Raw genomic sequence first — 26,591 nt, forward strand, 5'->3', positions numbered from 1 at the left:
ACCATATTGTAGTTTAGCTAAACATGCAGAGTCTGCTAAGCATGTGGACTGCAAAGTGACAATGACAGAATTGTCTTGGCATTTTTTACCAAGTGACAGTAACATGCATAAGAGTGTCAGAAACAAAGTAAAAGTGGAGTCTTGTTCCTTGGCGTTAAGCAAACGGTCCAGCTTCACTTTACACTAACTCTAGTTAAGAGTGCAGTGCTAATTGGTATAAATATTACATAAGGGAGGAATTTTATGCAAACTCTCTTGGGGTGGTATGTGTGTGGTCAGGGAACCTATGCTCAGCAAACACTAATTGTATACAGGAAGCAACCTAACCCGAGTGACTTCAGAAACAAACATGTGGCTCAGAAGCCAGGTCACTGTGCTACCCTGCTCCAGAGGCCATCTGTGAATACACAGTCTCCAACCTGCTCCTCCAGCTGGAATGTTTTACAAATGTTTGTTCTGTATTATATTTATTCAGTTTGTGAAAATAAGTATTCTCGGGCCAGACTACAAGCTTCTGCCTCATTAAGTTTGGCATATGACTTATACATTTGTGTTTTTTTCATGAGATCTCAGGTTCTACTACCCTGTTTTCTTATCTGGATGTTTGAATCTGCCCTGGGCATGTCTCTCTTCCAGACCATGATAACGGAAAGAGAACAGGACACACACACCATTTCTATTCCCATTCCACTGATGAGAATGGAGTTATGCTACTGAAACAGGCTGAGAAGTTGACAGCTCTGGGACCAGCCAATGATTCTTTCCACAGGGAAAATGTTAGAGAAAAGATTAAAGTAAGAGACTAGTATCCTCTGCTGGAGATGTAATGCCACCTTTGAGAGGCGGCAAAATGCTTGGGGTTTCCTTAGGAATCCCTGCACTGTACGGAAAGATGTAGTCCATATGAGATCTCAGGCCACTTGTATTTCATCCAGTAAGAGAGAGGAATCATTAAGCTTTCAGATGCCCTCACAGTATAAGAAAATGGAGCACAGGAAGTGTGAGAAACATGATGAAACAGAAAAATAGAGTACAGGGCAGAGCTGAGCTGCTATCACGTTGTCTAGGTGCTTCCTAGGCACTATCTTCTACCAGGACCTGGAAATGATCTAGAACGTATTGGAGGAATGTATTGTTTCATCTACTCAGATATCATTAATACTAAAGCTATTATACAGATCTCAAATATACAAATTTTTTTATGTATACAAATAATTACTGTTTTTTAGCCTGACACTTCAATTGTGATCTAACCATTTATTCTAAAAGCCTAATACAGGTTTTTTCCTTTCATTTTCAGTGAAAGTTTGTATAAAACTAAACTATAATTTATGGTTAGGAAATGCTATCATAACTAACCTTTGTCAGTCAGAAATTTCTCTCTAGAATATGTGAATTGAGAAAGATACTTTTAAAAAAATCTTATTATAATTCCAGCCAAAGTTTTTAAAGCATAAATAAAATTGTGGTAGATAAATAAAATCTATCAGTCAAGTTAATATAAAGTGTTTTCATTTTTATTTAAATATACATTAGTTTACTTAAATGCTGCATAAGATATCCTAAATTCATTGTTTAAGTTCTTTTCTTTTTTATTATTATTAGGTATTTATTTCATTTACATTTCCAATGCTATCCCAAAAGTCCCCCCACCCTCCCACACCCACTCCCCCCCACCCACTCCCACCTCTTGGCCCTGGCGTTCCCCTGTACTGAGGCATATAAGGTCTGCACGACCAATGGGCTTCTCTTTCCACTGATGGCTGACCAGGCCATCTTCTGATATATATGCAGCTAGAGACACGAGCTCTGTGGGGGTACTGGTTAGTTCATATTGTTGTCCCACCTATAGGGTTGTAGATCCCCCCAGCTCCCTGGGTACTTCCTTCAGCTCCTCCATTAGGGGCCCTGTGATCCATCCAATAGCTGACTATGAGCATCCACTTGTGTGTTTGCTAGGCCCCGGTTAAGTTCTTTTCAAGTAACATACTGTCAAAGATTATTCTAAGTTAATAACACAATTAATGAAAGAAATATTTGAAAGGTTACTTAAACAACTGTGGGCAAAGCTCTATTAAAATCCTTAAGTTGGCACACTTAATAAAAATAACAGTCAACTCCAGTACAATAGGGTTTTTTTTTGTGTGTGTGTGATATTTAGAGAGGATCCTACACGTCAGTGGATCATTTAAATTTATTTTTCCAGAAACACTTCACATGGTTTGGATTCCGATTGCTAAATTAGTGACTTCTTGCTCAGGATCTCCTCCTGAAGATAATAGCAAATCTCTTAAAGGTTGGAACAGAGACAGCAATGACAAGACACAGCAAAAGAATCCGGTGGGGAAGGGGGCAGTGGAGAGAAACTAAAGATCCAAGCAAAAGACAACTATAAATGTGGTACAGAGAAAACTTCACTATTTAAGGCACCAAGATTGTGCCAAGATGCCTGTAGAATAGCCGTGGCACTCAAATGGCTTAGAGAGTGTTCCGTTTTGAAGATGCTAGTTTTCATCCGTGTCCCTGTAAATTCTGATCAAAGTGTAAAATGATTTCACTGCAGTGAGAATCCCCTTGGGTGACAAGCAGATTGCAGAGACAACCTAGTCCTAGGAGTAGGAAGTACAAACTTGTGGATCATTTAATCGCTGTACCCTGCGAATTGATGTAGGCACTCCTAATCAGCCTCATGGAATGCAAGCAGAATATGATTATTGTCTCGCGTTGTTTTCTAGCTTCCCCCAAAATTTTTATGACTTAGTTTCATGACCACTTAGTTTTTCCAGATATTTTTCACACAATGCTTTTAAGGACTTCACAAAAAAAGGAATCTCAATAACAGTAGAAATATACTTTAAGAAGGTGGGGTATTGAAACATAGCTCAGTGTTACAGCACCTGTCCAGCTTGGCCAGGGTTCAGTACCAAGCAATACAAGAAAAAAAATTGAGAGATACTAGAACGTCAGAAAAATTACCATAAATGTGAAGGAGATTGGCAGTAGGTTTGATTATGTTAAAGTATGTTAAGTGTGAAGTACATGTGTATGTCTCCATGGATGTGCAGGTGCAAGTGCCCATAATGTGGATGCAAGTGTCTTCCTCTATGATTATCCACTTTATGTAACTGTTTGGGCTTTCTTAAGCTCATTCCAATTTCAGAATTAGGGCACATGGACATATTTATTTATTTATTTATTTATTTATTTATTTATTTATTTATGCCTAGGCCTTATGTTGGGTTTACTCTCTTCCAGTTTCAGAATTTTAGGGCACATAGACATATTTATTTATTTATTTATTTATTTATTTATTCATTCATTCATTCATTCATTCATGCCTAGGCCTCTAGGATTTATCTTATAATAATCCACTAATACCATCCCATGTCTGCCATGTGGCTGGTTACTGCCCCTCAGTTATTAAATTCGATTTCCTCCAAGTCTTGGTGGCAATAATTCTATACTAACTCTTTCGTAGAGTTTCTCTCTGTCTGCCAGATGTCCCACCTTCTACTCTACCTTTTGCTATAGGCCATAAACTTCTTATTTTAACCAATAGAAGGTGCCTTAAGCAATTAACAAAGGACAACCCCCAAATTTACCTTCACTCTGGCTTCCACATTAGGACGACAGGCACTCATTACAATGCCCAGGTTTATGTGTGCGTGCATGGAATCTGACCTCAGCTCAGGTACTGAGCCGTCTCTCCAACTCCATTTAACTTGTTTTAGAAGGAAGGAAGGAAGGAAGGAAGGAAGGAAGGAAGGAAGGAAGGAAGGAAGGAAGGAAGGAAGGAAGGCTAAGCCCCTGACTCTGACAGTTTTCCTTGATAGAACAGTTTGTTTCTGGTGAGGGTGATCCATTATTTCTGCCTTATACAAATATGTTGGAGAAATCACATAGTTAATAAAACCAGTACACAAACGTATTCCTCCCTCTTATAAGTAATTCAGAATACTCGGTTATAAGCTTCATGAGATTGAGGAAATATGTATGTAACTACCACAAAATCATTTGTATTAGCATTCTGTATAATATCGCATAAAATAGCATATTATCATATCTTATACAGTATTATAAAAACCATTTAAATTTTAGCTCTATTTTGTATACTGCCTACAGTCTAAACCTACACAATGCTGAAGAAACAAAAATGTAAAAGGCAGAATTTTAGGAAAGAAGGTTTATATATTTGAAATGCTAAGTTACCTATCTGATAATTAGTGCTGTTCAAATCACATTAACACAAATGTGTTTGTAGTATAAAATTTTTCAGTTTTTTTAATCTAGCAATTAAAAACAGATCATTACTTTTTAAAGATAATTTTTCTCTCATATTCTCTTTATTTTTGCAGCAAAATATATTGCCATCAAATAAGTCATTGCAGATGTACCATTTTTCTAAATATATAATAAAATAGGCATAAATCACCTATTCATACTAACGAAATAGTTCCTAAGAATAGTATAAAGAGCAAGATAGAAAACTATATCTTAGACAACAAAACAAAGAAGATTGCATTTTTCCCAAGTCACAATTTAGGGATTAAACCCCAGAGATCAAGAGATATCAAATCATATTCTACACATAAGAAACTAACAAACTGAGGGGAAATAATGTGAGAAAAATCACCTTATATTCCAGGCCAGTGTGCTTAAAATGTCTAGAGGAACAATGAGATTCATCTTCAGAAACTTATTGTGAATCACATGATTTTTATTTTCATTTCAAAACACATATTCTAGCATCCTACCTGAAAGGTAGAATTATTATCCCAATGTTTTCTGTCTGTGCAGACTATTTTCACACTGAAAAGGTGTCAAAATATTTGATGAGCAGGATAATCAAATTCTTCCATAATTAATCACTATATTTGGCAAGACTAGATAATAGATAAGTGAGAATATTATAGGTGAGTGTGTCTGAAGATGAGCAACATTTACCTTGAAAACGTCAGCTTTGCCAGTGTTGGAACTTTGAGCTCTGTCTTCTCACTTTTGAATATTAAATTTATGGGTTATTTTGACTCCAAAAAGCAGACTTGGGCTTCACATTGGTTTTCTTTGATTGCACTTGCTATGGCAGAGGCATTGCTGGGGTATCTGTTGTATTAGGTCTCCAGTAGATCTTTATGTGTGCATTTCATATTCTTTTTTTTTTTATTTATTTTTTAAATTTTTTTATTAGGTATTTTCCTCATTTTCATTTTCAATGCTATCCCAAAGGTCCCCCATACCCACCCCCCCAATCCCCTACCCACCCACTCCCCCTTTTTGGCCCTGGCGTTCCCTTGAATAGAAAACATTAGCATCATACAGAGCCTATAAAGTACATGCTACTTCATAGAAGTTCAACAATTCTTCCAGCAAAATACTAAAAAAGTTAATTTACATATTATAAAGATGAAGACATTGGAGTTTAAGTGTATTATAAATTTTGTTCCAGGCCACAAAGCATTTTCTGTGTTAGAAAATACTTAATATAAATTTCATGTGTTTTCCACAGTAAGGTTGTACAGGTTTTGCAGAAGGATAAATTCTTTTCTACCACTAACTGAACAGCTTGGGAAATACTACCTGTATTTATAAAACAAATAGAAGGATCTTGTATATTTTGCTATGAAAATATTGGTCAAAAATATTAAGTACTCTTATATTATCTAGAAATAGCTCATGGTACTTTAAATGGATAAACATGAATAGTGTTTATAGTCATATAGTTACAGAGTAGCTGAAGATTTTTTTTTCCATTTTTTATTAGGTATTTAACTCATTTACATTTCCAATGCTATACCAAAAGTCCCCCATATCCACCCACCCCCACTCCCCTGCCCACCCACTCCCCCTTTTTGGCCCTGGTATTCCCCTGTACTGGGGCATATAAAGTTTGCAAGTCCAATGGGCCTCTCTTTCCAGTGATGGCCGACTAGGCCATCTTTTGATATATATGCAGCTAGAGTCAAGAGCTCCGTGGTACTGGTTAGCTCATAATGTTGTTCCACCTATAGGGTTGCAGATCCCTTTAGCTCCTTGGCTACTTTCTCTAGCTCCTCCATTGGGAGCCCTATGATCCATCCATTAGCTGACTGTGAGCATCCACTTCTGTGTTTGCTGGGCCCCGGCATAGTCTCACAAGAGACAGCTACATCTGCGTCCTTTCAATAAAATCTTGCTAGTGTATCTAGCTGAAGATTTTTAATACAGTTTAAAAATTTTAAAACATGTACTTATGTTTTAAAAGTAAAATATTGATTATTTCAGGAAGTTAGTGTGAATTACAATTACTTTGAAGGAGAGCTAAAGACAGTGAGATATACCAAAGTTATCAGAATTTAGTTGTATTAACAAATTGGCAGAATATTTAAACTTAAATAGTAAATTAGTTGCATACTTAGAAATATTATTGAATAGCTTTGTTTGTTTGTTTGTTTGTTTGTTGTTACAATTGAAAGTGGACACTCTGACATCAGGCTAATGGCACTGATCTCTGCCTCACTTTCAATCTCTGAAAAATGTTTTATTCATGTCTAACAATAGAACATATTGTTTTTACTTGAGGACAGAAAGATCTTTGCTTGGTTTCGCTTGCATTCTAAGTTTCTATTAATTTTGAGGATTTCCCCTAGAAATTTTCCAAAAATAAATTCTAATTTTAAAAGCATCAGCTTTTATGGGGCATATAGCTTATTAAAATATCTTAATGGAAACTGCTTCCATTTCAGTAAGTACTAATGTTATTGTTATTATTGAAATCACTACATGAAATAATATGAAGAAATAAAATAAGCTTTGCTCTCTGGGATGGCACTTTATGACTGTATAACGGTGCTCTACTAAAGCAAAACATTGTATAACTCAGGATGGTTCAAGACAGCTCTGAATTAGTGACTGTATTCACAGCACTTTCATATTCACTGCTGTTTCTCTGGAAACGGAAATGACATGTAATGGTATTCTAGTTTTAAATGGAGCTAAGGAACTAATCTTACTTTATGCAAGCAGCAAGCTACCTTACTGTCTTATTCCAAAAAATTGTCTGAATATAAAAATTAAAAAAAAATGCTTATAATGCATTGTCACTGTGTTAGTCTGCTTTTTGTCACTGTAAGAAGTCCCTGAAGTTTTTAATGTATACAGATATAAAGTGATTTGGCTGATAGCTATTCTGGTTTTAGAAGTTCTGAGTCTTGACTAGTCAGACCCTTTGCTTTTAGGCCTTCGGTGAGATAGCAAATCAGTGTCATATGTGTAGTAAAGAAAAAGAAGGCAAAGCAAAAATCTTCTAGCCAGGAAGCAAAGGAAAGAAAAATCAACATTCAACTACACACTTCCAGAGTAAGTCTATAAAGTGGCTAAAAATCACCTGCCAGGTCCCATATCTTCAAGTTACTCCACCTCATTATATTCCCTTTGGTGGGGTGTGCAAGTCTCTAATTATGATATTTGTGGGGGCATTCAACACCCATGTTGTTACAGCCTATATATATGTATATATCACTTCATAAGAATTGCATCATTACTTTGAATTAATTTTGTTTGTAAAAGTTTACTAATTTTTGTATCAGCTTTCAAAACTTTAATCAAACCATTATATTTGATATCTTTAATATTATTTCAATAGAAATAGACAAAACCAAGATAGAGCATAAGGATTACTTTATATTTACTTTATAATTATTGTTTAAATAGTGACCTCAGGAAGTAAAAGTGTAAGGATATATCAGTGAGATTAACATATATTAGTGTAGAGGAGACATTGGCAGGAGATAATGTTTCAGGTGAAAATAATTATTGCGTTAAATGGGGTAGAAGGAGGAGGAAAACCATGGAGTTTATTTTTAGCATGGATGGATTCATGGTTAGTGGCACAGAGAACTGTCTCTTACCCCATATTGTTTGAAGTGTATTTATCTTCCTTATGAGGGCTGGAGAATGTGTTCTAACATCGCCTGGCTCCAAACCCAGCTTCAGTTTCAGATGCAGTATACTTTAGGTCCAGAGTGAAGAGTTTACTTTCTAGCCACAGTCCTTCTTTATCCAGAAATGTAAAAAATGGTTGCTCTGCCTTATAAATTATTACAGGTAAGAGAAATACACCCCAAGAACCGGTAAATAGCAAAGAATAATAAACTATACCAAATAGTAGGGTGGTGTTGGTGATAATGGAAAAGACTGTTCATTAAGAATTCAGAGAACTGTCTTTATCCCTGACATTTACTAACTAGATCTAAAACCTGTGAAAATGAATTCACCACTCTGGGATTCTTCTCCTCATCTGTGAAATGAGAGGATTGGAAACAATTATCTCCATGGTGCCCTCAAGCTCTCAATGTCTCTTTTGCACTAAGTATCTGTTAATCTCACTGACATGATCCAAGAGACACTTAAAATGTCTTCTGGGTCATCTTTATGCACATAATTCATTAATGTGTAGTACTGGTGGGAGACATAGTACAAAGAGCCCATGTCTCTTAGAATACCCTGACCATTTGTATTGTATATAAATGTCCTTAATTACTTATGCCAAGAATTATTTCTCAAGCGAAATACCATCTTTCTTTACCTCTTGGGTGATTTTATTTCCACCAGCTTTAGTTTTTAGAGCTGCAGCTAATTGGCTGTGCCATTATGTATATACTTTGTGACACCCAATCACACGACCACCTGATATTTCAAAGACAGAGTCATAACTAAATTAACATTCCCATGAGTCACAGGTATGTAACATGTAGTTACAAGGAGTGTTTGCATATTTTTGCCTCTTCAAATATGCAACATTTTTAATTGGCTTTACCAAGAATCAACAACTGTGCTAACGGTTCGATTTTGCAAGCACTCTAATTACTAAGGTTATAAAAAATAGGCTGCAGGTGACTGCAAGAAACTGGCCCCAAAAGTGATTGGAAAGTTACAGGAAAAATAAAGAAGGGAACAAAAAGAGATCAGGTCACAGAGGAGCTAAAGAAATGCCTGCTGCGGAGTGGAGAAACCATGACAGTTCATATTTAAAAGCATAGGGAATGAGAAATTGACTAAAAACATTCAGAAAGGCAACTCAAACCTGGGGATAATCCAGAAATGCCTACTAGAATTGGTCTAAAGAATGTTGATTCCAATAACAGACATGATTCGTCCATGACAATTTGAATTATGGTCAATAAGCTTCATTTCCTCTACCATGAAGACAAAGGGGTCTTGAGGACAAAAATGCCGAGTGTGGATTGCAGACCCCTCCAACTAGGACATTCAGGGAACACAAAGCCATATTTTCATGTCTGTTATACTTTAAAAGAATAACATATTTATCAGCACTTTTTTCTATTGTCTGTTGATCTTCCTTAGTATATTGCATATGCATCTGGGTTGGTGCCTTTGCAGTAAATTATTTCAGATCCAACCACTCATAACCCAGGAAACTGACATTCATTTAGCCCTGCTATATGCCAGATCATATTTTGTTCTTCAATGCCTTCTCTGTAACTTGTCTCACCACTTTATGAAATGAAGGAACAGAAGATAGAGTCAAGTTACTTCTTTAAGGCATGAAAGAAGGAAAGTGTGAAATTTGAATTTACATCTCTTTCTCCAAACATCTCCTCTTAGACATTCTAAAGGTAGTCATGGATAATGGGGTTATTCTCCACTCCTAGATAGAGAGTAGTTCCTCAAATTTTGCCAGTTTTTTAAAAAAGGTTCCTGGCCAATACAGATCTGGAGCCTGGCAGCCAACCATTGGACAGAGCACAGGGATCTCAATGGAGGAGTTAGGGAAAGGACTGAAGAAACTGAAAGGGGCTAATCTGGCATCAAGGGTAGGGGAGACCCTTAGTCCCATGAAGGCTTGATGACCCGGTGTAGAGGAATGCTAGGGTGGTGAGGCGAGAGTGGCCAGGAGGGTGGGGAAGCACCCTCATAGAAGCAGGGTTAAGGGGTGATGAGATAGTGGGTTTGCAGAGGGGAAATTGGGGAAGGGGATAACATTTGAAATGTAAATAAATGAAAAGAAAAGGTTCCAAAATCATTTTAAATGACCATATTGGTTCCTACTAACAATTAACAGAACAGCAGTCTCAAGATTGTCGGAAGGAAGACAGAAAAGTATACTTGAAGGCAAATGAGCATGCGCGGAACTCTGCTGAGCTCTTAGATGCTTTGAAAGAAGCCATACATCCCTCTGCTTTTACTGCAGGCTTTAACCCTTTTCTTTGATCTATGGCTGCCCACTTTTGCTTCTGCATGTTTGTGAAGGCTAACACTTCACAAAGTGCAAACACGCGCGCGCGCAAACACACACACACACTTTGAAATGTTTTCAGTTATAAATATTAAGCCTTCTATGAATCTGAAATGCAGTTTCTTGACCTCTGCCTGCCCACTGTAGCTCCCAGCTATAGTTCCCACTTCTGCCTGGTGAAGTAGAACTGCCGGATTAGACACATAGTTTAATAATTTTCTGGTCCAGAGTAGGATTTGATATTTTCTTTAAGTCCTTGTCTGTCCCATTTTTTCTTATATGCCAGACTCCTGAAGTCATTACCTTTACTCTTAGGCTGAACTGAATAGTGAAGTCACCTAGAAATCTTTAAGAAATAATAATGTCAGTAGCCTGCATCACCATTGTGCAACAGTTAATATACAGAAATATGAACACTGGACATAGCCTTCTGGCTTAAGCATGGTGCTTCGGGCGTTTCTTAGGATCTTCATGAAGACACATATAAAACCATTCCTCTTATACTCAAAGTAGTCAGAAGAACAGATGCCCTTGGGAAGCTTTAAATCATTAGAGTAATGTTGTCCTTACTATTACACTGCCCAAGACAACATTAAAAATTTATAGGTTTGAAAAATACCTATATTGTACCTCTCTGCCTATACAGAGTATCTCCTGACATCTGTATATAGTGACTTCTTTCTTGTGTATTCAGTTTTAACATTTTTCTGCATTATTATATCAATGGATGTTAAACAATAAAAGCATCTCCAGAATGTATGTATCTATAGAAAGTCACTAAAGTAAATAGCAATATTAATGTAGTTCACTAACTGGACATTTTTGCTGCACTCAGCATTTCTTTCTGCCTTTCAGGTTGTATGTGCATAACACAGCTTTCATCCTAATATTTTTATGTGTTTTGCTTAGCCAATGGTACCGTTCCACAATCCACAAGAAATCTGTTTCATCTATGCTGTTGCTGACAAACTCCAGAGTCTTATGAAACTGTATGGTTTCCAGTTTTGTGTTTTTATAGGATTTCTGTGTGTGCAAATATGTGTCTCTATGTCTACAAGTGTTTTGGATGTTTCTCTTTGACTCTTTTCTACTGTTTGTTTTGTTTATTCCTATTTTTATCTTATTATTAATATTCAGCTGTGCATTTGTTTTAAAAGGAGAGACAAAAAGGGCATAGATTAGTAGATTTAGAAGGTTAGGGAGGATTTGAGGGAGTTGGAAGAAGGCATACTGTAGCTGGAATATATCATATAAAAATTGTTGTTTTCTATAAAAGAAAAATATAAAAGAAGTGCATAGAAATAAATGAAAAGAGCAAAGGCTTCTTATGCATGCACAATGTAAGAGGAGCCGGGAGGATGTGTGTGGGGGGGTACTTTATAGTGTCATGCTTGATCACATTTTAAGAGTCTTTCGGTTTTTTAGACAGTATGGGGACAGACCAACCACAGCCGTTAAAGCAAAACAACACACACTCCTGTCTCTTGCAAACTAAGAAAGTAAAAAAGAATGAAACGAAGACACATCTGGGATTACAGTAAACATTAAACTGCTCGAGAGAAGTAATTTTTCAAAACTCTGAACATCAAGAAATATCTATGTTGATTCTACTATTTACAGATTTGACTGTACCTACCGCATTTCTTATATATTCACTGTATTTTAACAGTTCAGAAGAGCTATAAAGCAGTGTGCATAAATGCTGTTTTCTCACCAGACCTGTAATGATGATACTATGATATAAGCATGAACTCACCTTGGTTTTCTTTTGAAATTCAAAATAAGGATGGGCAAGAACACAATTTTTTTGAAACAGTGTCTTATCATGTAGCCCAGGCCATGCTGTGCTAGAGATCTTTTATTAAAGGTATATGCCACCAGTCACAAAGATCTGGAATATTATTTTTAAGGCAGAGTAATTAAAGTCCATGATGAAACTTATTAACTTAAAAGTAATGTCCCAATACTTTGCTAATCCCAACTTTATTATCTCTTTTTGGAAATTTTTTTTAGCCATTTTAACATAACAACACTAATTTTTTTAACTGGAGAAAAGAAGCTATTGAATTTTGTAACAACAGTGTATATACTAAAAAATTACTTTCACTATTAGGCATTTTCTTCTTACAATCAAGTCACTTCTCATTCATACTTTATTGTTACTTGATTATAGAGAGAATATGATACATGCTTTCTTACAATTCTCAGTCTGCCCTTTTCAAACAAAAATACCACAATAAAAATGATGGATAAACAAATTCTGTATATAGGATATTTTCCAGACATTAGTTTAAAACTTTCATATATTAATATATAAAAGAACACTTCATACTGAATACCTGAATGGAGATCCTGTGTCTGCAAACAAAAGGGCAAGTGTCAACCTGGGAAAAGATCATTCTGGAAAAATATGCTAGATATTTCCATCGCATTATTTCCTGCAAAGATTTGATCATCACACTATGTTGTAATACTTCTAGTTTTATAAGGAACATAGGTACTTACTATTTACCATCAAACCAAGCCCAATATCTTTGGGCCTGAAAGGCATAATCACCTGTAGAAGATCCTGTGTATCACTTCATATTTACACTAAAAGAAAACGAAAGTAAAGGTAACAAAAATGTCAGATTAAACTGCAAATGGGATTACTTTAAAACCATGCTTTTGTAGATTTTTGTTTTACATTGATTTTTTTCCCTCCCATTCCTATATCGGAAGGCAAAATCAGAAAAAAACATTCATTTCTTCATTGTGTAACTTACCCTGTGATGACCATGTTGCTTAACTTCTAAATAACCAGAAATAATAATATAGTAATTTAAAAGTCTCCAGGTAGGAGTAAATGAAGATATGTCTTAAAAACAAATAATGCCTTACTTCAAATCCTTTAGAACTAATACTTGGCAAACTGGTTTGCAAAAAATCTAGTGTTTTCTACACAAGATTTCTTTCTTTCTTTTTAATGTCAGGATTAAGTCAGACATTATGAGTTCAGTGTTAAATTATTATTATTAAAATATTCTTGATAATAAACAATATAGACTGTTTATAAATTAAAGAGAGATGTTTAGATGAAGTAATCAATGAATTTTAATCAATTCCTTGTGTGAAGTTCTTTTCTGTGCTTTACATTTTGTTACACTTAAGGTAATGTGTTATTATTAGCATGTGATGTGAAAGTTCATACACAAATTTAAATATCATATATTATGTTTTAAAATTATTTATACCATTCGAGTTTATTAGGTTGAATAGCCAGAGTGCATTGTGTACAGATGGTTAGCCAAAATCATCAATTTATTACAACAAATTTTACAACTTTAAAAAGTTGTATTTTGAAATATATCCATGGTATAATAAGCAGTGATAACCAATAATAATAAGACACTAACTCAACTGTCAGTCCATATCGGAAAAGAATGCTATCTCCCATGACCACTAATACCATTATTTTAACTGAGATGTGACATCGCAATCTTCATTTCCATTTTTCAGTTGATATATAAAAGCATTGGCTCCCATTCAATGAATCTGGGAACTAAATATATATAGACACTGGAGAAAATGCAGTGGTAAACACATCAGGCCACCCACTACTGACTTTTCACAAAAATTTCAGGAGCTCTGAGCATAACTAAGACACAAACTCGGCATTCTTCCTAAGGGTAGAGCAAATACATTTTACGTGCCGCAGAGGATCAGCGATAATCCTTGGTGTGACAATATCTGAGAAGTGAACTAAAGAATACCTTGGGCAGAAAAATATATAGTCAAAGAACTTTCGAGACGGTGAAACAGAAAAGCGCTGAGTAGGAATGTCTGAGTTCCTTTGTGGAAGAAACAATAATAAATGTACTAGGTGAAGCAGAAAGCCATGCTGATCAAAAAACCGTGTAGACTCAAAGAGATTGAACTTGACCCCGAGAGCAACAAAAATCCATTAAAAGGTCTAAAGGAAGAGAGAGCAGTAAATTGACCAGAGATTCTCTGTCTTAATCATGCAAATTAGCAAGGATCAAAACAGAGACTGCACTCCAAGTGCAGTTAAAATGTTATCCATGAGTTTAGTGGAAAGATAAAAGTGTTGTTGACTAAAATAGTAATACAGAAGATGCAGCTAGACAAATGATCACTGAAACTTTGGCATGTGTAAAGTAACATGATTTGGAAATGTCCTAAGAACTGAAATGACAAAATATGTAATTCAAGGACCGGCTGTTTAGATGAGGATATCGTATTTTGCATGTGAAGTCAATTTAACAGTGGCTAGGAATGAGGTTATTGGTAGCTCACTTCACTAGCATTTTCAAGGCCCTAAGTTCAATTCCAAGATCATCAAAGTTTAAGAAAACAAACAAACAAAAAAAGTAGTGTTTTAAAAATCATTTGAAAACAGCAAAAATGTGACTTCGGTTTCTTTGTTTTGATTTTTGGTTGGTTGGTTGGTTGGTTGGTTGGTTGGCTTATTCTGTTTATTTATTTGCAATCCTGAATGTGTTGTATTTGTTACTCCCCCTAATTCCTTCAGGTATCATTTTAGTTCCTCCATCCCCCACCCCCATGTGCGTATGCAGAAGGAGCAGTATACTTACCATTGACATTTTCACTTCCCAGTGCCATCTTTTCAATCACAGCTTGTTTTGCATTTCCCTCCACATGTTCATTCAGCTTTTCCAGCAAAGGACAAGGTAGATAAAGATTCCCTGAGGCTAAATTCAAGTGTCAAATCTACATTTTCTTAAAACTCCAAATTTAAGAAATATAGTCAGTCACACTTTAGAATCTTTCTTAAATTCTATACATTAATGTACTTTAAGCTAATGTAAAGGAAGACAATTTGGGGATTAAAAATAATTCAAGGAATTTTAGGAAATGATTTAAAATTTAGAAAGTATGGGAAATGCAGGGGGTGTAAAGAAACAGGGAACACAGAAGTGGTCAAAAAGAAACACATAGAGATGATAGATATGTTATAAAATGATAACTCTAGTCTAGTATAGATGGTAAAATTCAGAAGCTCAGCATCCAATACAAGTTGTTCATCCAGGATTCCATAACTGTATCGTCAGTCAAGATTGAGATGTGAATTAGCATGACGATTCCTCAAAATAAGTTAAAAATACAGCTTGTATGGGCTGGGGGGGGGGGTGGTGGTGGTGGGGCATGGCCGAGAGTGGTAAAGTGCTTGCCAGGACTGGAGCATTGTGGGACTTGCTGTCCAACTACTGTAGCCAAATCAGGAAGTAAAGACTTCATCTCAAAGATAAAAACTACAGAGTTGTTGCAAAAGACATGCAACAGTGGCTGCTGACTTCCATGTGTTTGTATGCATGTGGGTATGCATACATGCCCACACATGTATGTAATCTCCCCTTGCATAAGGTCCAGACATACACTCCTTGGTATATATCCACAAAAACAAACAAACAAACAACAAAAAAAACAAATAAAAAACCAGACAGCTTAAATTAGAGAATCTTGCATTTCCATGTATATCTTTACGATATTCCCAATAGTCAAGTTAAGAAACAGCCCAGATGGCCTTTAACACATGAATGGATAAAGAAAATGTGATATATTCACACTGCTGTTTTACTCACCCATAAAGAGGATTGAAATTATATCCCTCATAGGAAACTGGTTTGAACTGAACATAATCATATTAACTGAAATAGTGAATCCCACAATAAAACCCAAACAAGTACCATATTTTCTTTCCTCTGGAAGCTAGTTAAAAGAAGAACACGGAAGTAGAAAGGGAGGACTCTAAGTACATGGAAGGGAAATGGAAGAGTGGAGGAGGGGAAGAGGGTTGGGCTGAATATGATCTAAGTATCACATATGTATGTATACAAGTTCCCTAATAAAATCTGTTGCTTTTTATAGCTAATGTGTGTTGATAAGATGATTTATTGCTAGCTCAATAAATTTAATAAAAAAAGATTCATAAAATTTATCCCACAAACACTTTCTTATATGTGTCCTGGAGTGTTTGTTTCAGTGAAGCCAACATAGATGTTGTAAGATGAACTGACAAGAAATTTTCTAAAGAAATTACAATGGCTATCAGGATATAGAGACCAAAATTAGAGCTACTTATGCAAATTATAACATGATTTAAAATTTAACATAAAAAATAGATATCAATATTATTGAGAGTTCTGCTTGGCCTTGTGGCCAATATCAACTTGTTTAAAACAAAAGAAGCATTATGGATTTTGAATTTCAGTTCTGAGTATGGCATTATAATCTCCATTCATAAATGAATTAGAAAGTAGAAATTGAGGAAATTTGAAACTTTTGATCCATAATTATAGTTCTGTAAGCAGTAAATGAATGTAAATGTGCTATGTAGTTTTACAGAGGAGATCAAGGGAAGAATTAAACACTATTATAATAATTATCAAGTGTAGAAGATTTGAGATATGGAAGATATATAGATACTATTTTATGTCTATAAACCAATAAATAATGCCTGCAGTTACACCACAAAAGAAATAGAAGCAAACATGGAGTGATCTCAAATACCTCTAGACATGGGCAAAGACTGCTTGGTTTGAGGATTCATTATTACCTTGCACAATAAATACTCTTGATATCTTTTATATTTAATAATACACATATATTACTCTTATATATTCTAATTTCATACAAATAAAAATTAAAGTAGAATACAATTTTAAATAGGAATTAAAGAAGCCCCTTTAATTCTAATAGGTGTTAAGAAAAAATTGCACCTATGCTTTCCAAAAATATTTTCTTGGTGACTATTAAATGCACTGAATAATTTACAAAAATGCTATATTGCTACAGCTAACACAAACACTAATAGCCTCATTCTTTGAACTTGTGATCCTCTATAAAATTTCTCACATTTTATTTATCTCTTCCTCTAAATACCACTACATGTCTTTTCAAAGAGTTATTTTTGTTGGCCAACCAACATGGCAGTGATATTCTATGTATTTTGGGAAATCTTATGTGTGGGGGGAACAGGGTAAAGTCAGCTCCTGCTTATCACAAGGGTTAGATGCTAACAGAGATGTCTGCCGAATTTCTAAGCTCATGTCCACTGCCCTGCACCTCTTCTCTACATTTTCTATTTATTGGCCACTCTCTCCTTAAACTCTGGGTTCTGCTACTTACATTTTCATGTTTTGCTTTTGTTTTGTTTTTATGCTCCTCTCAAACTTACATAGTTACTATCCATATCCTTAACTTGAACCTCTTCCCTATCTGAACTGCTTTTAAAATGCCAGTTCTACTTCTTGCCAGCTTTCTCCTCAGTTGACACTCCATCTCCTGGTCTCTTAGTCATCGATGACGTGTGCATTTCCTTCTCTGAGTGCCTGACCTACATATAAGCATGGACATGTGCCATCAGCCACTTAAACTGAGCTTTCCAAAAACTGAATTTATTTTTCCCCTGTTCTCACTCAGATATGCTTCCTATGTCCTAAGATAACCCAGTACTTGACATAGAGAAGTGACTCAAAACTTCAGTGTTTGTTAAGCTTAGAGCTGCTGTGTCCTGAATGCAGACTTGTCATTCAGGAGATCTGGGTAGAGACTACAAATACATCATCCTAAGAAGTTTCTAATTGCTAGTTGTGTTTAGTAATGTCTTAACAATTGATCTGGGACTGTGAAGACAGATCATTTGGTCAGAGCATATGCTCTGCAAGCATGATACTTGAGTTTGAATCACTAGCTCTGATATAACAATCCAGGGATGTGATATATGTAAGCACAGCCTTACGGGACAAATTTAAATGGATACAGAGAGCTCACTGACCAGAAAGACGACCTAAAATGACAGGCTCATTCAGAAAGAGACACTGCCTAAGGACTTTAAAGTTGAGAGCAATGGAGGTGGACACTGGCATAAATATTTGCACATTCTTATGCATACACACACACACACACACACACACACATATGAACACACATACATCTGTGCATGCATACATAGACACATATACATGCATGCACATACATTCATCCATTTGGACAGACTGTTTTACAGATAAATCATTTCACAACTGTTAGATTAATAATTACTAGGCAAAGTTAATTATTAAGTAATATACACTGTAAAATCAAAATTACCTCCATATGAGTAAGCTGCAATTAATATCCATAGAGCTTTGGAACAATAAAATAACAAGGACTCATTCAGGTTAATATCTTCTTAAGATAATAATTTGAAGTATACACACACACACACACACACACACACACACAAACACACACACACAGACTTTTAAAAGGAAATGTAACTATATTCAACCAAGACTTTTTTATATAAAATAAAATAACTTATGTATAATTTTTTTTTAGCTAAGTGACAATTTTCTATTTTATGAATGGGCAAAGAACAGATGTTTGGTGATAATTTTCAGTTTTCTTTTCTTTATTTTTTCCAAGACAGGGTTTCTCTGTATAGCCCTGACCATCTTAGAACTCACTCTGTAGACCAGGCTAACCTCACACTCAGAAATCTGCCTGCTTCTACCTCCCAAGTGCTGGGATTAAAGGCATGTGCCACCACTATCTGGAAGTAATTTCCTTTAGCAACTAAAATAATATACTTTTTCATGCTGCATTTCACATTTCTGAGATACATGACAAGGAAGAAGACAGGTAAAATGTCATATGCTTCAAGGTTACAGTTTCGGTGTTCCAAGCAGTTGTGTACCAGTCCATTATGGAATCAAAGCAAAGATGACAAAAAAACAAACAAAAACAAAACAAAACAAAACAAAACAAAACAAAACAAAACAAAACAAAACAAAACGAAAGCATTGTTCGGCCAGCAGTGGTCCCAATCTGTCGGGGCATACTAGTGTGTGAGAGTTATCATCTTAGAACCCAACCCTTTGTTTTTTTCTAGTGTGAGATATCTGGAGAACTTACTGGGCTACAGACTATATCCCACAGCAACTTGGTTTAAATTTTCACGAAATAATAGAACAGGAGAAAGATAATGTCAACAAGTATCCTCAAAACAGGAGGCCCTCCATGGGCCCAGTTTTTGACAACTGGAGGAGGCTGAGTGTCAGACTTAACCTCCAAAGGGCCGTCACTTGGGGCTGAGTGTGCATCTCTAGTAAAGAAACTGAACCCATCCCATAAACAACAACTGAAACCAGACACTATTGTGGAGGCCAACAAGAGCTTGCTGACAGGAGCCTGATATAGCTGTCTCCTGAGAGGCTCTACCAGTCCCGACAAATACAGAAGGGGAGGCTCACAGCCATCCGATGGACTGAGCACAGGGTCCCTAATGAAGGAACTAGAGAAAGGACCTAAGGAGCTGAAGGGGTTTGCAGCCCCATCGGAGGAACAACAATATGAACTAACCAGTATCTCCAGATCTCCCTGGGACTAAACCACCAACCAAAGAAAACACATGGTGGGACTCATGGCTCTAGCTGCATATGTAGCTGAGGATGGCCTAGTCAGTCATCAGTGGGAGGAGAGGCCCTTGATCCTCTGAAGGTCATATGCCCCACTATAGGGGAATGCCAGGGCCAGGAAGCAGGAGTGGGTGGGTTGGTGAGCAGGAGGAGGGGAGAGGGGATAGGGGGCTTTTGGAGGGGAAAACTAGGAAAGGGGATAACATTTGAAATGTTAAAATAAAAGAAGATATCTAATAAAAATATTTCTTGGGGGAAAAAAAGAAGCTAAAATCAAGATTATCTCACACAATTCCACACCCTAAACATTGTATCATATCCTACTTTCTCCTCTTTTCCAAGAATATTTCCAGAAATACAGACAGGTTCGAATCTAGCTCCCTACATACATTATATTGAGTAAGAGTCTATAGTCACTGAAACTGTGATGTATCGCCATCATAGGGGCAGGGCCGAACAGAATGAATCTCACATCCTTTGAAGGAGGCTACCAGAGCATATAGATATTCAAATTCTTCTTTAAAATTTAATGAAATTTTTTCTCAACAAATCACTGGGAATCAGTTATACACAAGCTAGGTGAAGACAAATAAGATCAAAATGTTATGTCGTGTAGCTTTAAAAGGAGAGAGGCCGGCATGCGAGATTTCAAGCTTCAAACACTTCAAATAGGCTTTTTTTTTTTTTTTAAGGAAAAATGGTACAGTTACTGAATGAAAAAAATCTTGTGACAAAGTAGTATTTCAGTTCAGGGTAATCATTTACAAAGTTGAATCTCTGGGTAACATATACAAGGATTTTCTGTTATATATAGGAAAATGAAAAATGACTTGATGCTTAAAATGTATCAGTTAGTTGTTTCCATTAATCACCAATAGCAGGTACAGTAATTATGGACATGTAATAAAAAGACATAGACCTTTAGGCAGGACTCTTGTTATCAGAGAAAAGATAGAAAATATATCGTTTATGTTTTATTTAACCTAAACCTTCCTAATGAAGTGAGGGTTTAATACAGTTCCCCATGGTGTGGTAACCACAACCATAAAACTACTTTGTTGCTACTTCATAACTCTAATTTTGCTACTGTTATAAACGCAGTATATCTGATATGTGACCCCAAGGGGGTTGTGACCTACTGATTGAGAACCACTGATTTAATGAAAGAATCATTTCAGTAACATTACCCAATGCAGAAACAGGAAATTTGATTATATATTGGTTCTATCATCACTACAATAAAAATAATTCATTGCTTTTGAGCCAAGTATGGTGGTACATGCCTTTAATCCCAGAACTTATGAGACAGAAACAGGAAGATATCTGTTGAGTTGAGTTTAAAGTAAGGCTAATCAAAGCCAGCCAAGACTGCAGTAATCCTGTCTCAACATACATATAATCTGTGTGTGTGTGTGTGTGTGTGTGTGTGTGTGTGTGTGTGTGTACATGTGTGTTGTTCTCAAAGTATAATATTTTTTATTTCTGCATTAGGAACACCTAGAGAATTCATCCCAAAATTTAATGTATATATAACCCAAAGTTTGACATTTTTTTAAAGATATGGATTCATTACCTGGGATTCTCTTCCAATAGTTTCTCAGACAAATATCTGTTTTCTCAGGCTACTGTTATGATCTGGTTTGTTATCTTAGCTGAATTTTTTATTTGCTTATATAAATATAAAAGTTTTATCAGAGAAGCCATCTCTAGAATTATACCTAAAGATGGACCTTTCCCAAAACCCACTCACTCCTCAGGTCTTATAGACAGTCAAATTTAAATATTAGTTAAATAAAATTGAATATTTCAGTTACAGTCTGCCTTTAAAAATTCTGGAGAGCTAGTCTCATGCTGATATCCTCTTCCATCCTGAATTGGAGCCTTCTCTTATGTGCTCAGTGTTTTCTTAATTTCTTTTACGACTTAAGAATCTATGATCTGCAGAGAGCTGTCAAGTTATTTGCATTTATTTTCAAATTCTAACTAGATTCAGATATTAGTCATAGGTTTAAGACTAAAGCCCTTTTGTGCTAGGACAAATACAAAATGTCTCTTTCATATGAAGAGCTAAGCAGTGTGTTGAATTCTTCTAGAACATAGCATAGTACCCACCCTATCATTTTTATTCTGGCCCCATCATTTCTGTTTCAGAGATGCGTACCTAAATTAACACTGAGTTCCTGTAATGCCTCCTCTGCATCCCATTATCTTCAGGACATGGTCACCTCTATAGAATCCTTTAGACAGTATGACACCTGTAAGTACTTTAGACCTTAGTGAGCTAATTGCTGCTATGACAAGGACTTATTCTTTTTGTTACAGACTTTTTTTCAATGTTACTGAATATACTTCAGTAACATGCTAGGATAGATGCCCACATGACCTAACTATGTTTCTATTGGATGGTTGCCCACATGACCTATGTTTCTATTTTTCTCCTTTCTCCATAGTATAAGCAAGTAGAGCAATACATGTCATTCCACAAGTTACCAGCTGACATGCGCCAGAAGATACATGATTACTATGAGCACCGATACCAAGGCAAGATCTTCGATGAAGAAAATATTCTCAGTGAGCTTAATGATCCTCTGAGAGAGGTAAGATTTACGGTCTTTGATCTGCAAGACACGTTGTTATCATTTGTTTTACTCTTCTAAGACAGTCCTTTGGTCTATTTTGTGTCTCTACTTAAAAGAATAATCAGGTCTACATACATCAATTGTTGCCTTTATTCATCTCTTCTGTTTCTTCACTGAGAGACTTCTAATTTTCAAAAGAAATATCAGAAACTCATTTCTTTATAACTCTAATTCTAGTTTATGTATTCTTGGCTTTCAAAAGTATGTTCTGTGCCTATACTGTCCTCATGTCCCAAATATTTTTATGCCAATGAACAGTGTTCACTTATTCAGATTTTTATTGTTGAGAGTTTATCCTCCCTCTCATACATTTACTCTGCTCATCCTTGGTACCCTGATGAGGACATGTTAGCCTGCTTCCAAAAGCCAACTCTACATATCTCATTAAGATATTTTCCAAAGGAGTACACATGGCTCCAGCTGCATATGTGGCAGAGGATGGCCTTGTCATGCATCAATGGGAGGAGAGGTCCTTGGTCCTATGAAGGCTAGATAGATGCTCCAGTATATGGAGAACCGAGGGTTGGGGGGTGGGTTTGGGTAGGTGGGTGGAGGAACACCCTCATAGAAGCAGGGAGAAGGAGGATGGGATAGGGGGGAGGAGAGTGAAACAGAAAAGGGGATAACATTTGAAACATAAATAAAGAAAATATTCAATAAAAAAGAAAAAAGTTTATTCTGCAACAGAAAAAAAAGATATTTTGCAATACCCAAGGGTATTCTTTGGTACACATCCTGTTCTCATCCCTTCCCCAAACACTTCTATCTGCTACCAGTTGCTCCATCCTGAAACCAAAGTGGATGCTCTTGATACCTTCATCAAACAGGGATTTGCTATAGACTTTTCTTATTACAAAACTTCCTGTGAATGTTCCATGTAATGGTTATATTACAGTTCAATTACCAGGTATTTACAACAACTTGTACTCCTCAAAAGTTATCAAAGTCCTCCTGGTAATGACCCCTCTCTGTGCTCTTTCAAGTACTTTGCTACATTGCTAACAAGACACAAACCCTGCTTCCTTGCTGTTCCTCATTATTCTGAGACACTGACTGAAGCTTTGGGGTTTTATTCCCTGCCTCTGAACTTAAGCCCTTCAATTTATTTCATCACACATTTTTAGTCTATACATTTAACACTAAGTATCTTCATGAATTCCATTTTCTTAAAAGCTATATGATATCCCCTGGCACCATAGAAGTTATGTAATGAAGCCATTACTTTTTTTCCCCTTTAAGCAAAAAGCACTAACTTTTAAAGTCTTTCTGTAAAATTTTATTTGTTCTTTTGGGTCACTTTGAATGTAAAATTTGAGTTCTATTTTAGATCTTCTTTTATAACCTGTGTTCTGCAAATCCTATCTCTGATTTACATTCATAACACATCTCACATGCATGCCTTGCTCTCTTCTCCAGTGGTGCTGCCCAAAATTTGCAGTTCCTTCTTAGTTTTCTCTTGGCTCGAGGCTAGGTCCTCTTTATTACTACCCCCTTAAAATAACAGCTTAATCTTTTATGTACAGGAGCTGCCATTTCTTCATTTCTCTGCTCAGTAAAATATTTGGTTGTTACACTATGAATTCAATCTTTCTGCACTCAGATTCTAGCTACGTTTGCAGGTTTTAATTTCTGCTTTCACCTTGCAAAGTGATCGGTAGTCAAGGTGAACAGTTTATAGACTTTCAGCAACATCAACAATGATAATAATTTTTTTTATCCTACATAGTATGTATTCCATAAACGACTCACTTCCTTTGACAGTCTGCTTCAAACTGCATTTTTATCTCTTCCTTCTTTGATACAAGGCTAAATCTATTCTTCCCTTTTTCTTGAACCCAAAGCACTTAGTCTGTAATCTTTGTGTACTACTTTTCTGCTTATTTTTCGATTATTGCTCTTTTAAGTCTTCTCTTCACCTTTGCCTTGAAATGTCCTTTACCACAAGGGCCCCTTGATCTGTATTTTAGTTTTATTTCTTACAACCCTTTACGCATTTAACATAAATTAAACAACACAAATATTTTCATCTCAACGTTTATTTCTTTATACCCATTCATATAAAGGATGCAGTTGTTACAGCCACGAAAACTTATTTGCAGAGTGAAAAGCTATAAAATGTGCAAACGGGTTCTGAAAATAAAATAAATATCAACTATTATATTGTCATGACTTGGTTCTCCTAGTTCTTTTCAATGGAGTTAGAAAGTATACATCTTTGGGCTTTGTAGACAATAACTCAAATGTATTTTGTATTTTTACTGATTTTTAAGCACTTCTTTTATTTTGTTTCTTAAACTATCATATTATATTGTTTACTGGAATACAGACCTTTTGCTTTTTTCATATTCAAATCATAAGACAAGCAAATCAGTTTAGTGTTTTCAAGGGGTGTGGAGAAGCTTAGAGATGGATTAGGCCAGGACAGAGGAGAGAGACAGAGGCACTCCAAGACAATGACAGAAACAAAAGTAAAGTTAAAGGAGAGGAAGTTGTGATACGCTTCAGGGTTCACTACATGAAGGCTAGAGAAAATGAGGATCACAGGCTGTGTGCTGTGTGCTTTGCTTCCCACTCGGTGCAGCACCATGATTCATACTGATCTTCAGTGGGAAAGAGCCAGTATTCACTTTTTTTGTATCACCATGAACCTACCATTTTGTTATTTCTTACAATCCATTAACCATCAAGTTGTTACCAATTTGTTTTGTCCATTCAAGTAACATGTTCTTGGGTTCTCGGTATCTTTTGCTGCAGCCTTTAAGTACAGTAACAGCAGCTTACATCCTGCTTTCCTTAGCATCTCAAATATAACTCACATGCTGCCATGTTGACTTTGGTAGAACTAATTCTGACAGTGTCATGCTTTTCTTAGACCTTAAGCGTGAAATCCCATTTCTTAAAGGAAGTACAACTTCCTTCCAATGTCAAAGGAGACCCTTTATGGGCTTTTCTCATCTTTATATCTGTATACTTATTACTCACCGTTAAGAAGTTATTGATCTACTTTTTTTAGTTCTGATTACCTTATCCTTTCTTTATGCTGTTCATTCCCCAATATTTTATACATCTTAGTTTTCCTTCCATTACTTGTTCTTACCAGGCATTCCGTCTTCCATGAATAATTGTTTTCATGACTACTTTGTGTCCCTGCAATAATTATCATTTGTGAATTTATTGTCTCTTTCATGACTGCAAGCCTTTTAACTAGACAACCTGAGTCATAATTGCATTTGTATCTCTAATGATCAGGATGTATCAAGAACTCATAAAATGTTTACTGAATAGATGATCTTCTTTATAATAATCATGAATAAAATCCTGACTCCAAATCATGGCTGCTTTATAAAATTACATTTCCTAGAAATGGAACCATTTGCTATCCCTATAAAATGGGGAAAAATATTTCTCTGACAACACAAAAAGAATAACACAAAAAATAAAGACTGGATGTTTTCATGAGTATTTGAAGGGTCAGTAAAAGGAATATGGAAGAACAATAACTGTCCTCCTTAGCCTGATGTGTCAATTTAACACTGAATAGAGAGTCATATGAGAGAAAAACTTCTGCTGAGGAGTTGTCTAGATAAGATAAGCCCATAGGCATAGCTTAGTTATTAAATAATATAACCTGACCCAGCCCACTGTGGACAGTTACATCTCTATGCAAGTACTCCTCAGAATGAGCCTGGGCGTAAGCCAACAAGCAGCATTGCTTCATGGTTTCTTCATCAAGTTCTTACCTGACTTCCGGAACATTGGGCTTTTACTTGAAATTATAAGCCAAATAAACCCATTTATACCCCAAGTCACTTTGGGTCAGAGTATTTTATCATAGCAATAGACATCAAATGAGAACAATAACAAAAGTCATTATTGAAATAAAATACGAGCCTAAAAATTTCAAACATGTTTTGAACAAATATTCAGTCATAGCAAGAGTTAGAAGATTTATCTTCCCTTTATGTTAGAGACTACTTGTTGGAAACCTTTAACAAGTAATTGGCTCATGCATATTGTTCAAGTCTCGAAACTAACTTTTTTTGTCAAAGAATTCTTCCCTGGGTGATTCATCCAGGTGAGCTCCTCTGTGGACATTCTTCTCCATCACATCTTCTATGCACACATTGCTATGCCTTGCCTTCTCTTAAGGTTCACTTGGGTATTTTCTATTCTGTCATGCAATGAGCCTTAGAAAATGGCGGCCTTTGTGCCCTTTGAATTCTGCACCATTCCACACCCCACATATAACTTATATTAAGTGTAAATAAATATGGATTACATACATGGCAGCTCATG

General features: G+C 35.9%; 1 protein-coding gene across 1 annotated transcript in view; it reads left to right on the top strand.

The window, feature by feature from the left end:
- Window positions 1-26,591, top strand: part of Hcn1 (hyperpolarization activated cyclic nucleotide gated potassium channel 1) — a 378,709-nt gene that overhangs the window by 278,321 nt on the left and 73,797 nt on the right. Inside the window, exon 5 of the mRNA NM_010408.3 lies at window positions 22,107-22,253. Within this exon, the coding sequence (NP_034538.2) occupies window positions 22,107-22,253 (147 nt within the window). The remainder of the gene's footprint in view (window positions 1-22,106; window positions 22,254-26,591) is intronic.

Source organism: Mus musculus, chromosome 13 (assembly GCF_000001635.26).
Source record: "Mus musculus strain C57BL/6J chromosome 13, GRCm38.p6 C57BL/6J".
NCBI classification, from domain to species: Eukaryota; Metazoa; Chordata; class Mammalia; order Rodentia; family Muridae; genus Mus; species Mus musculus.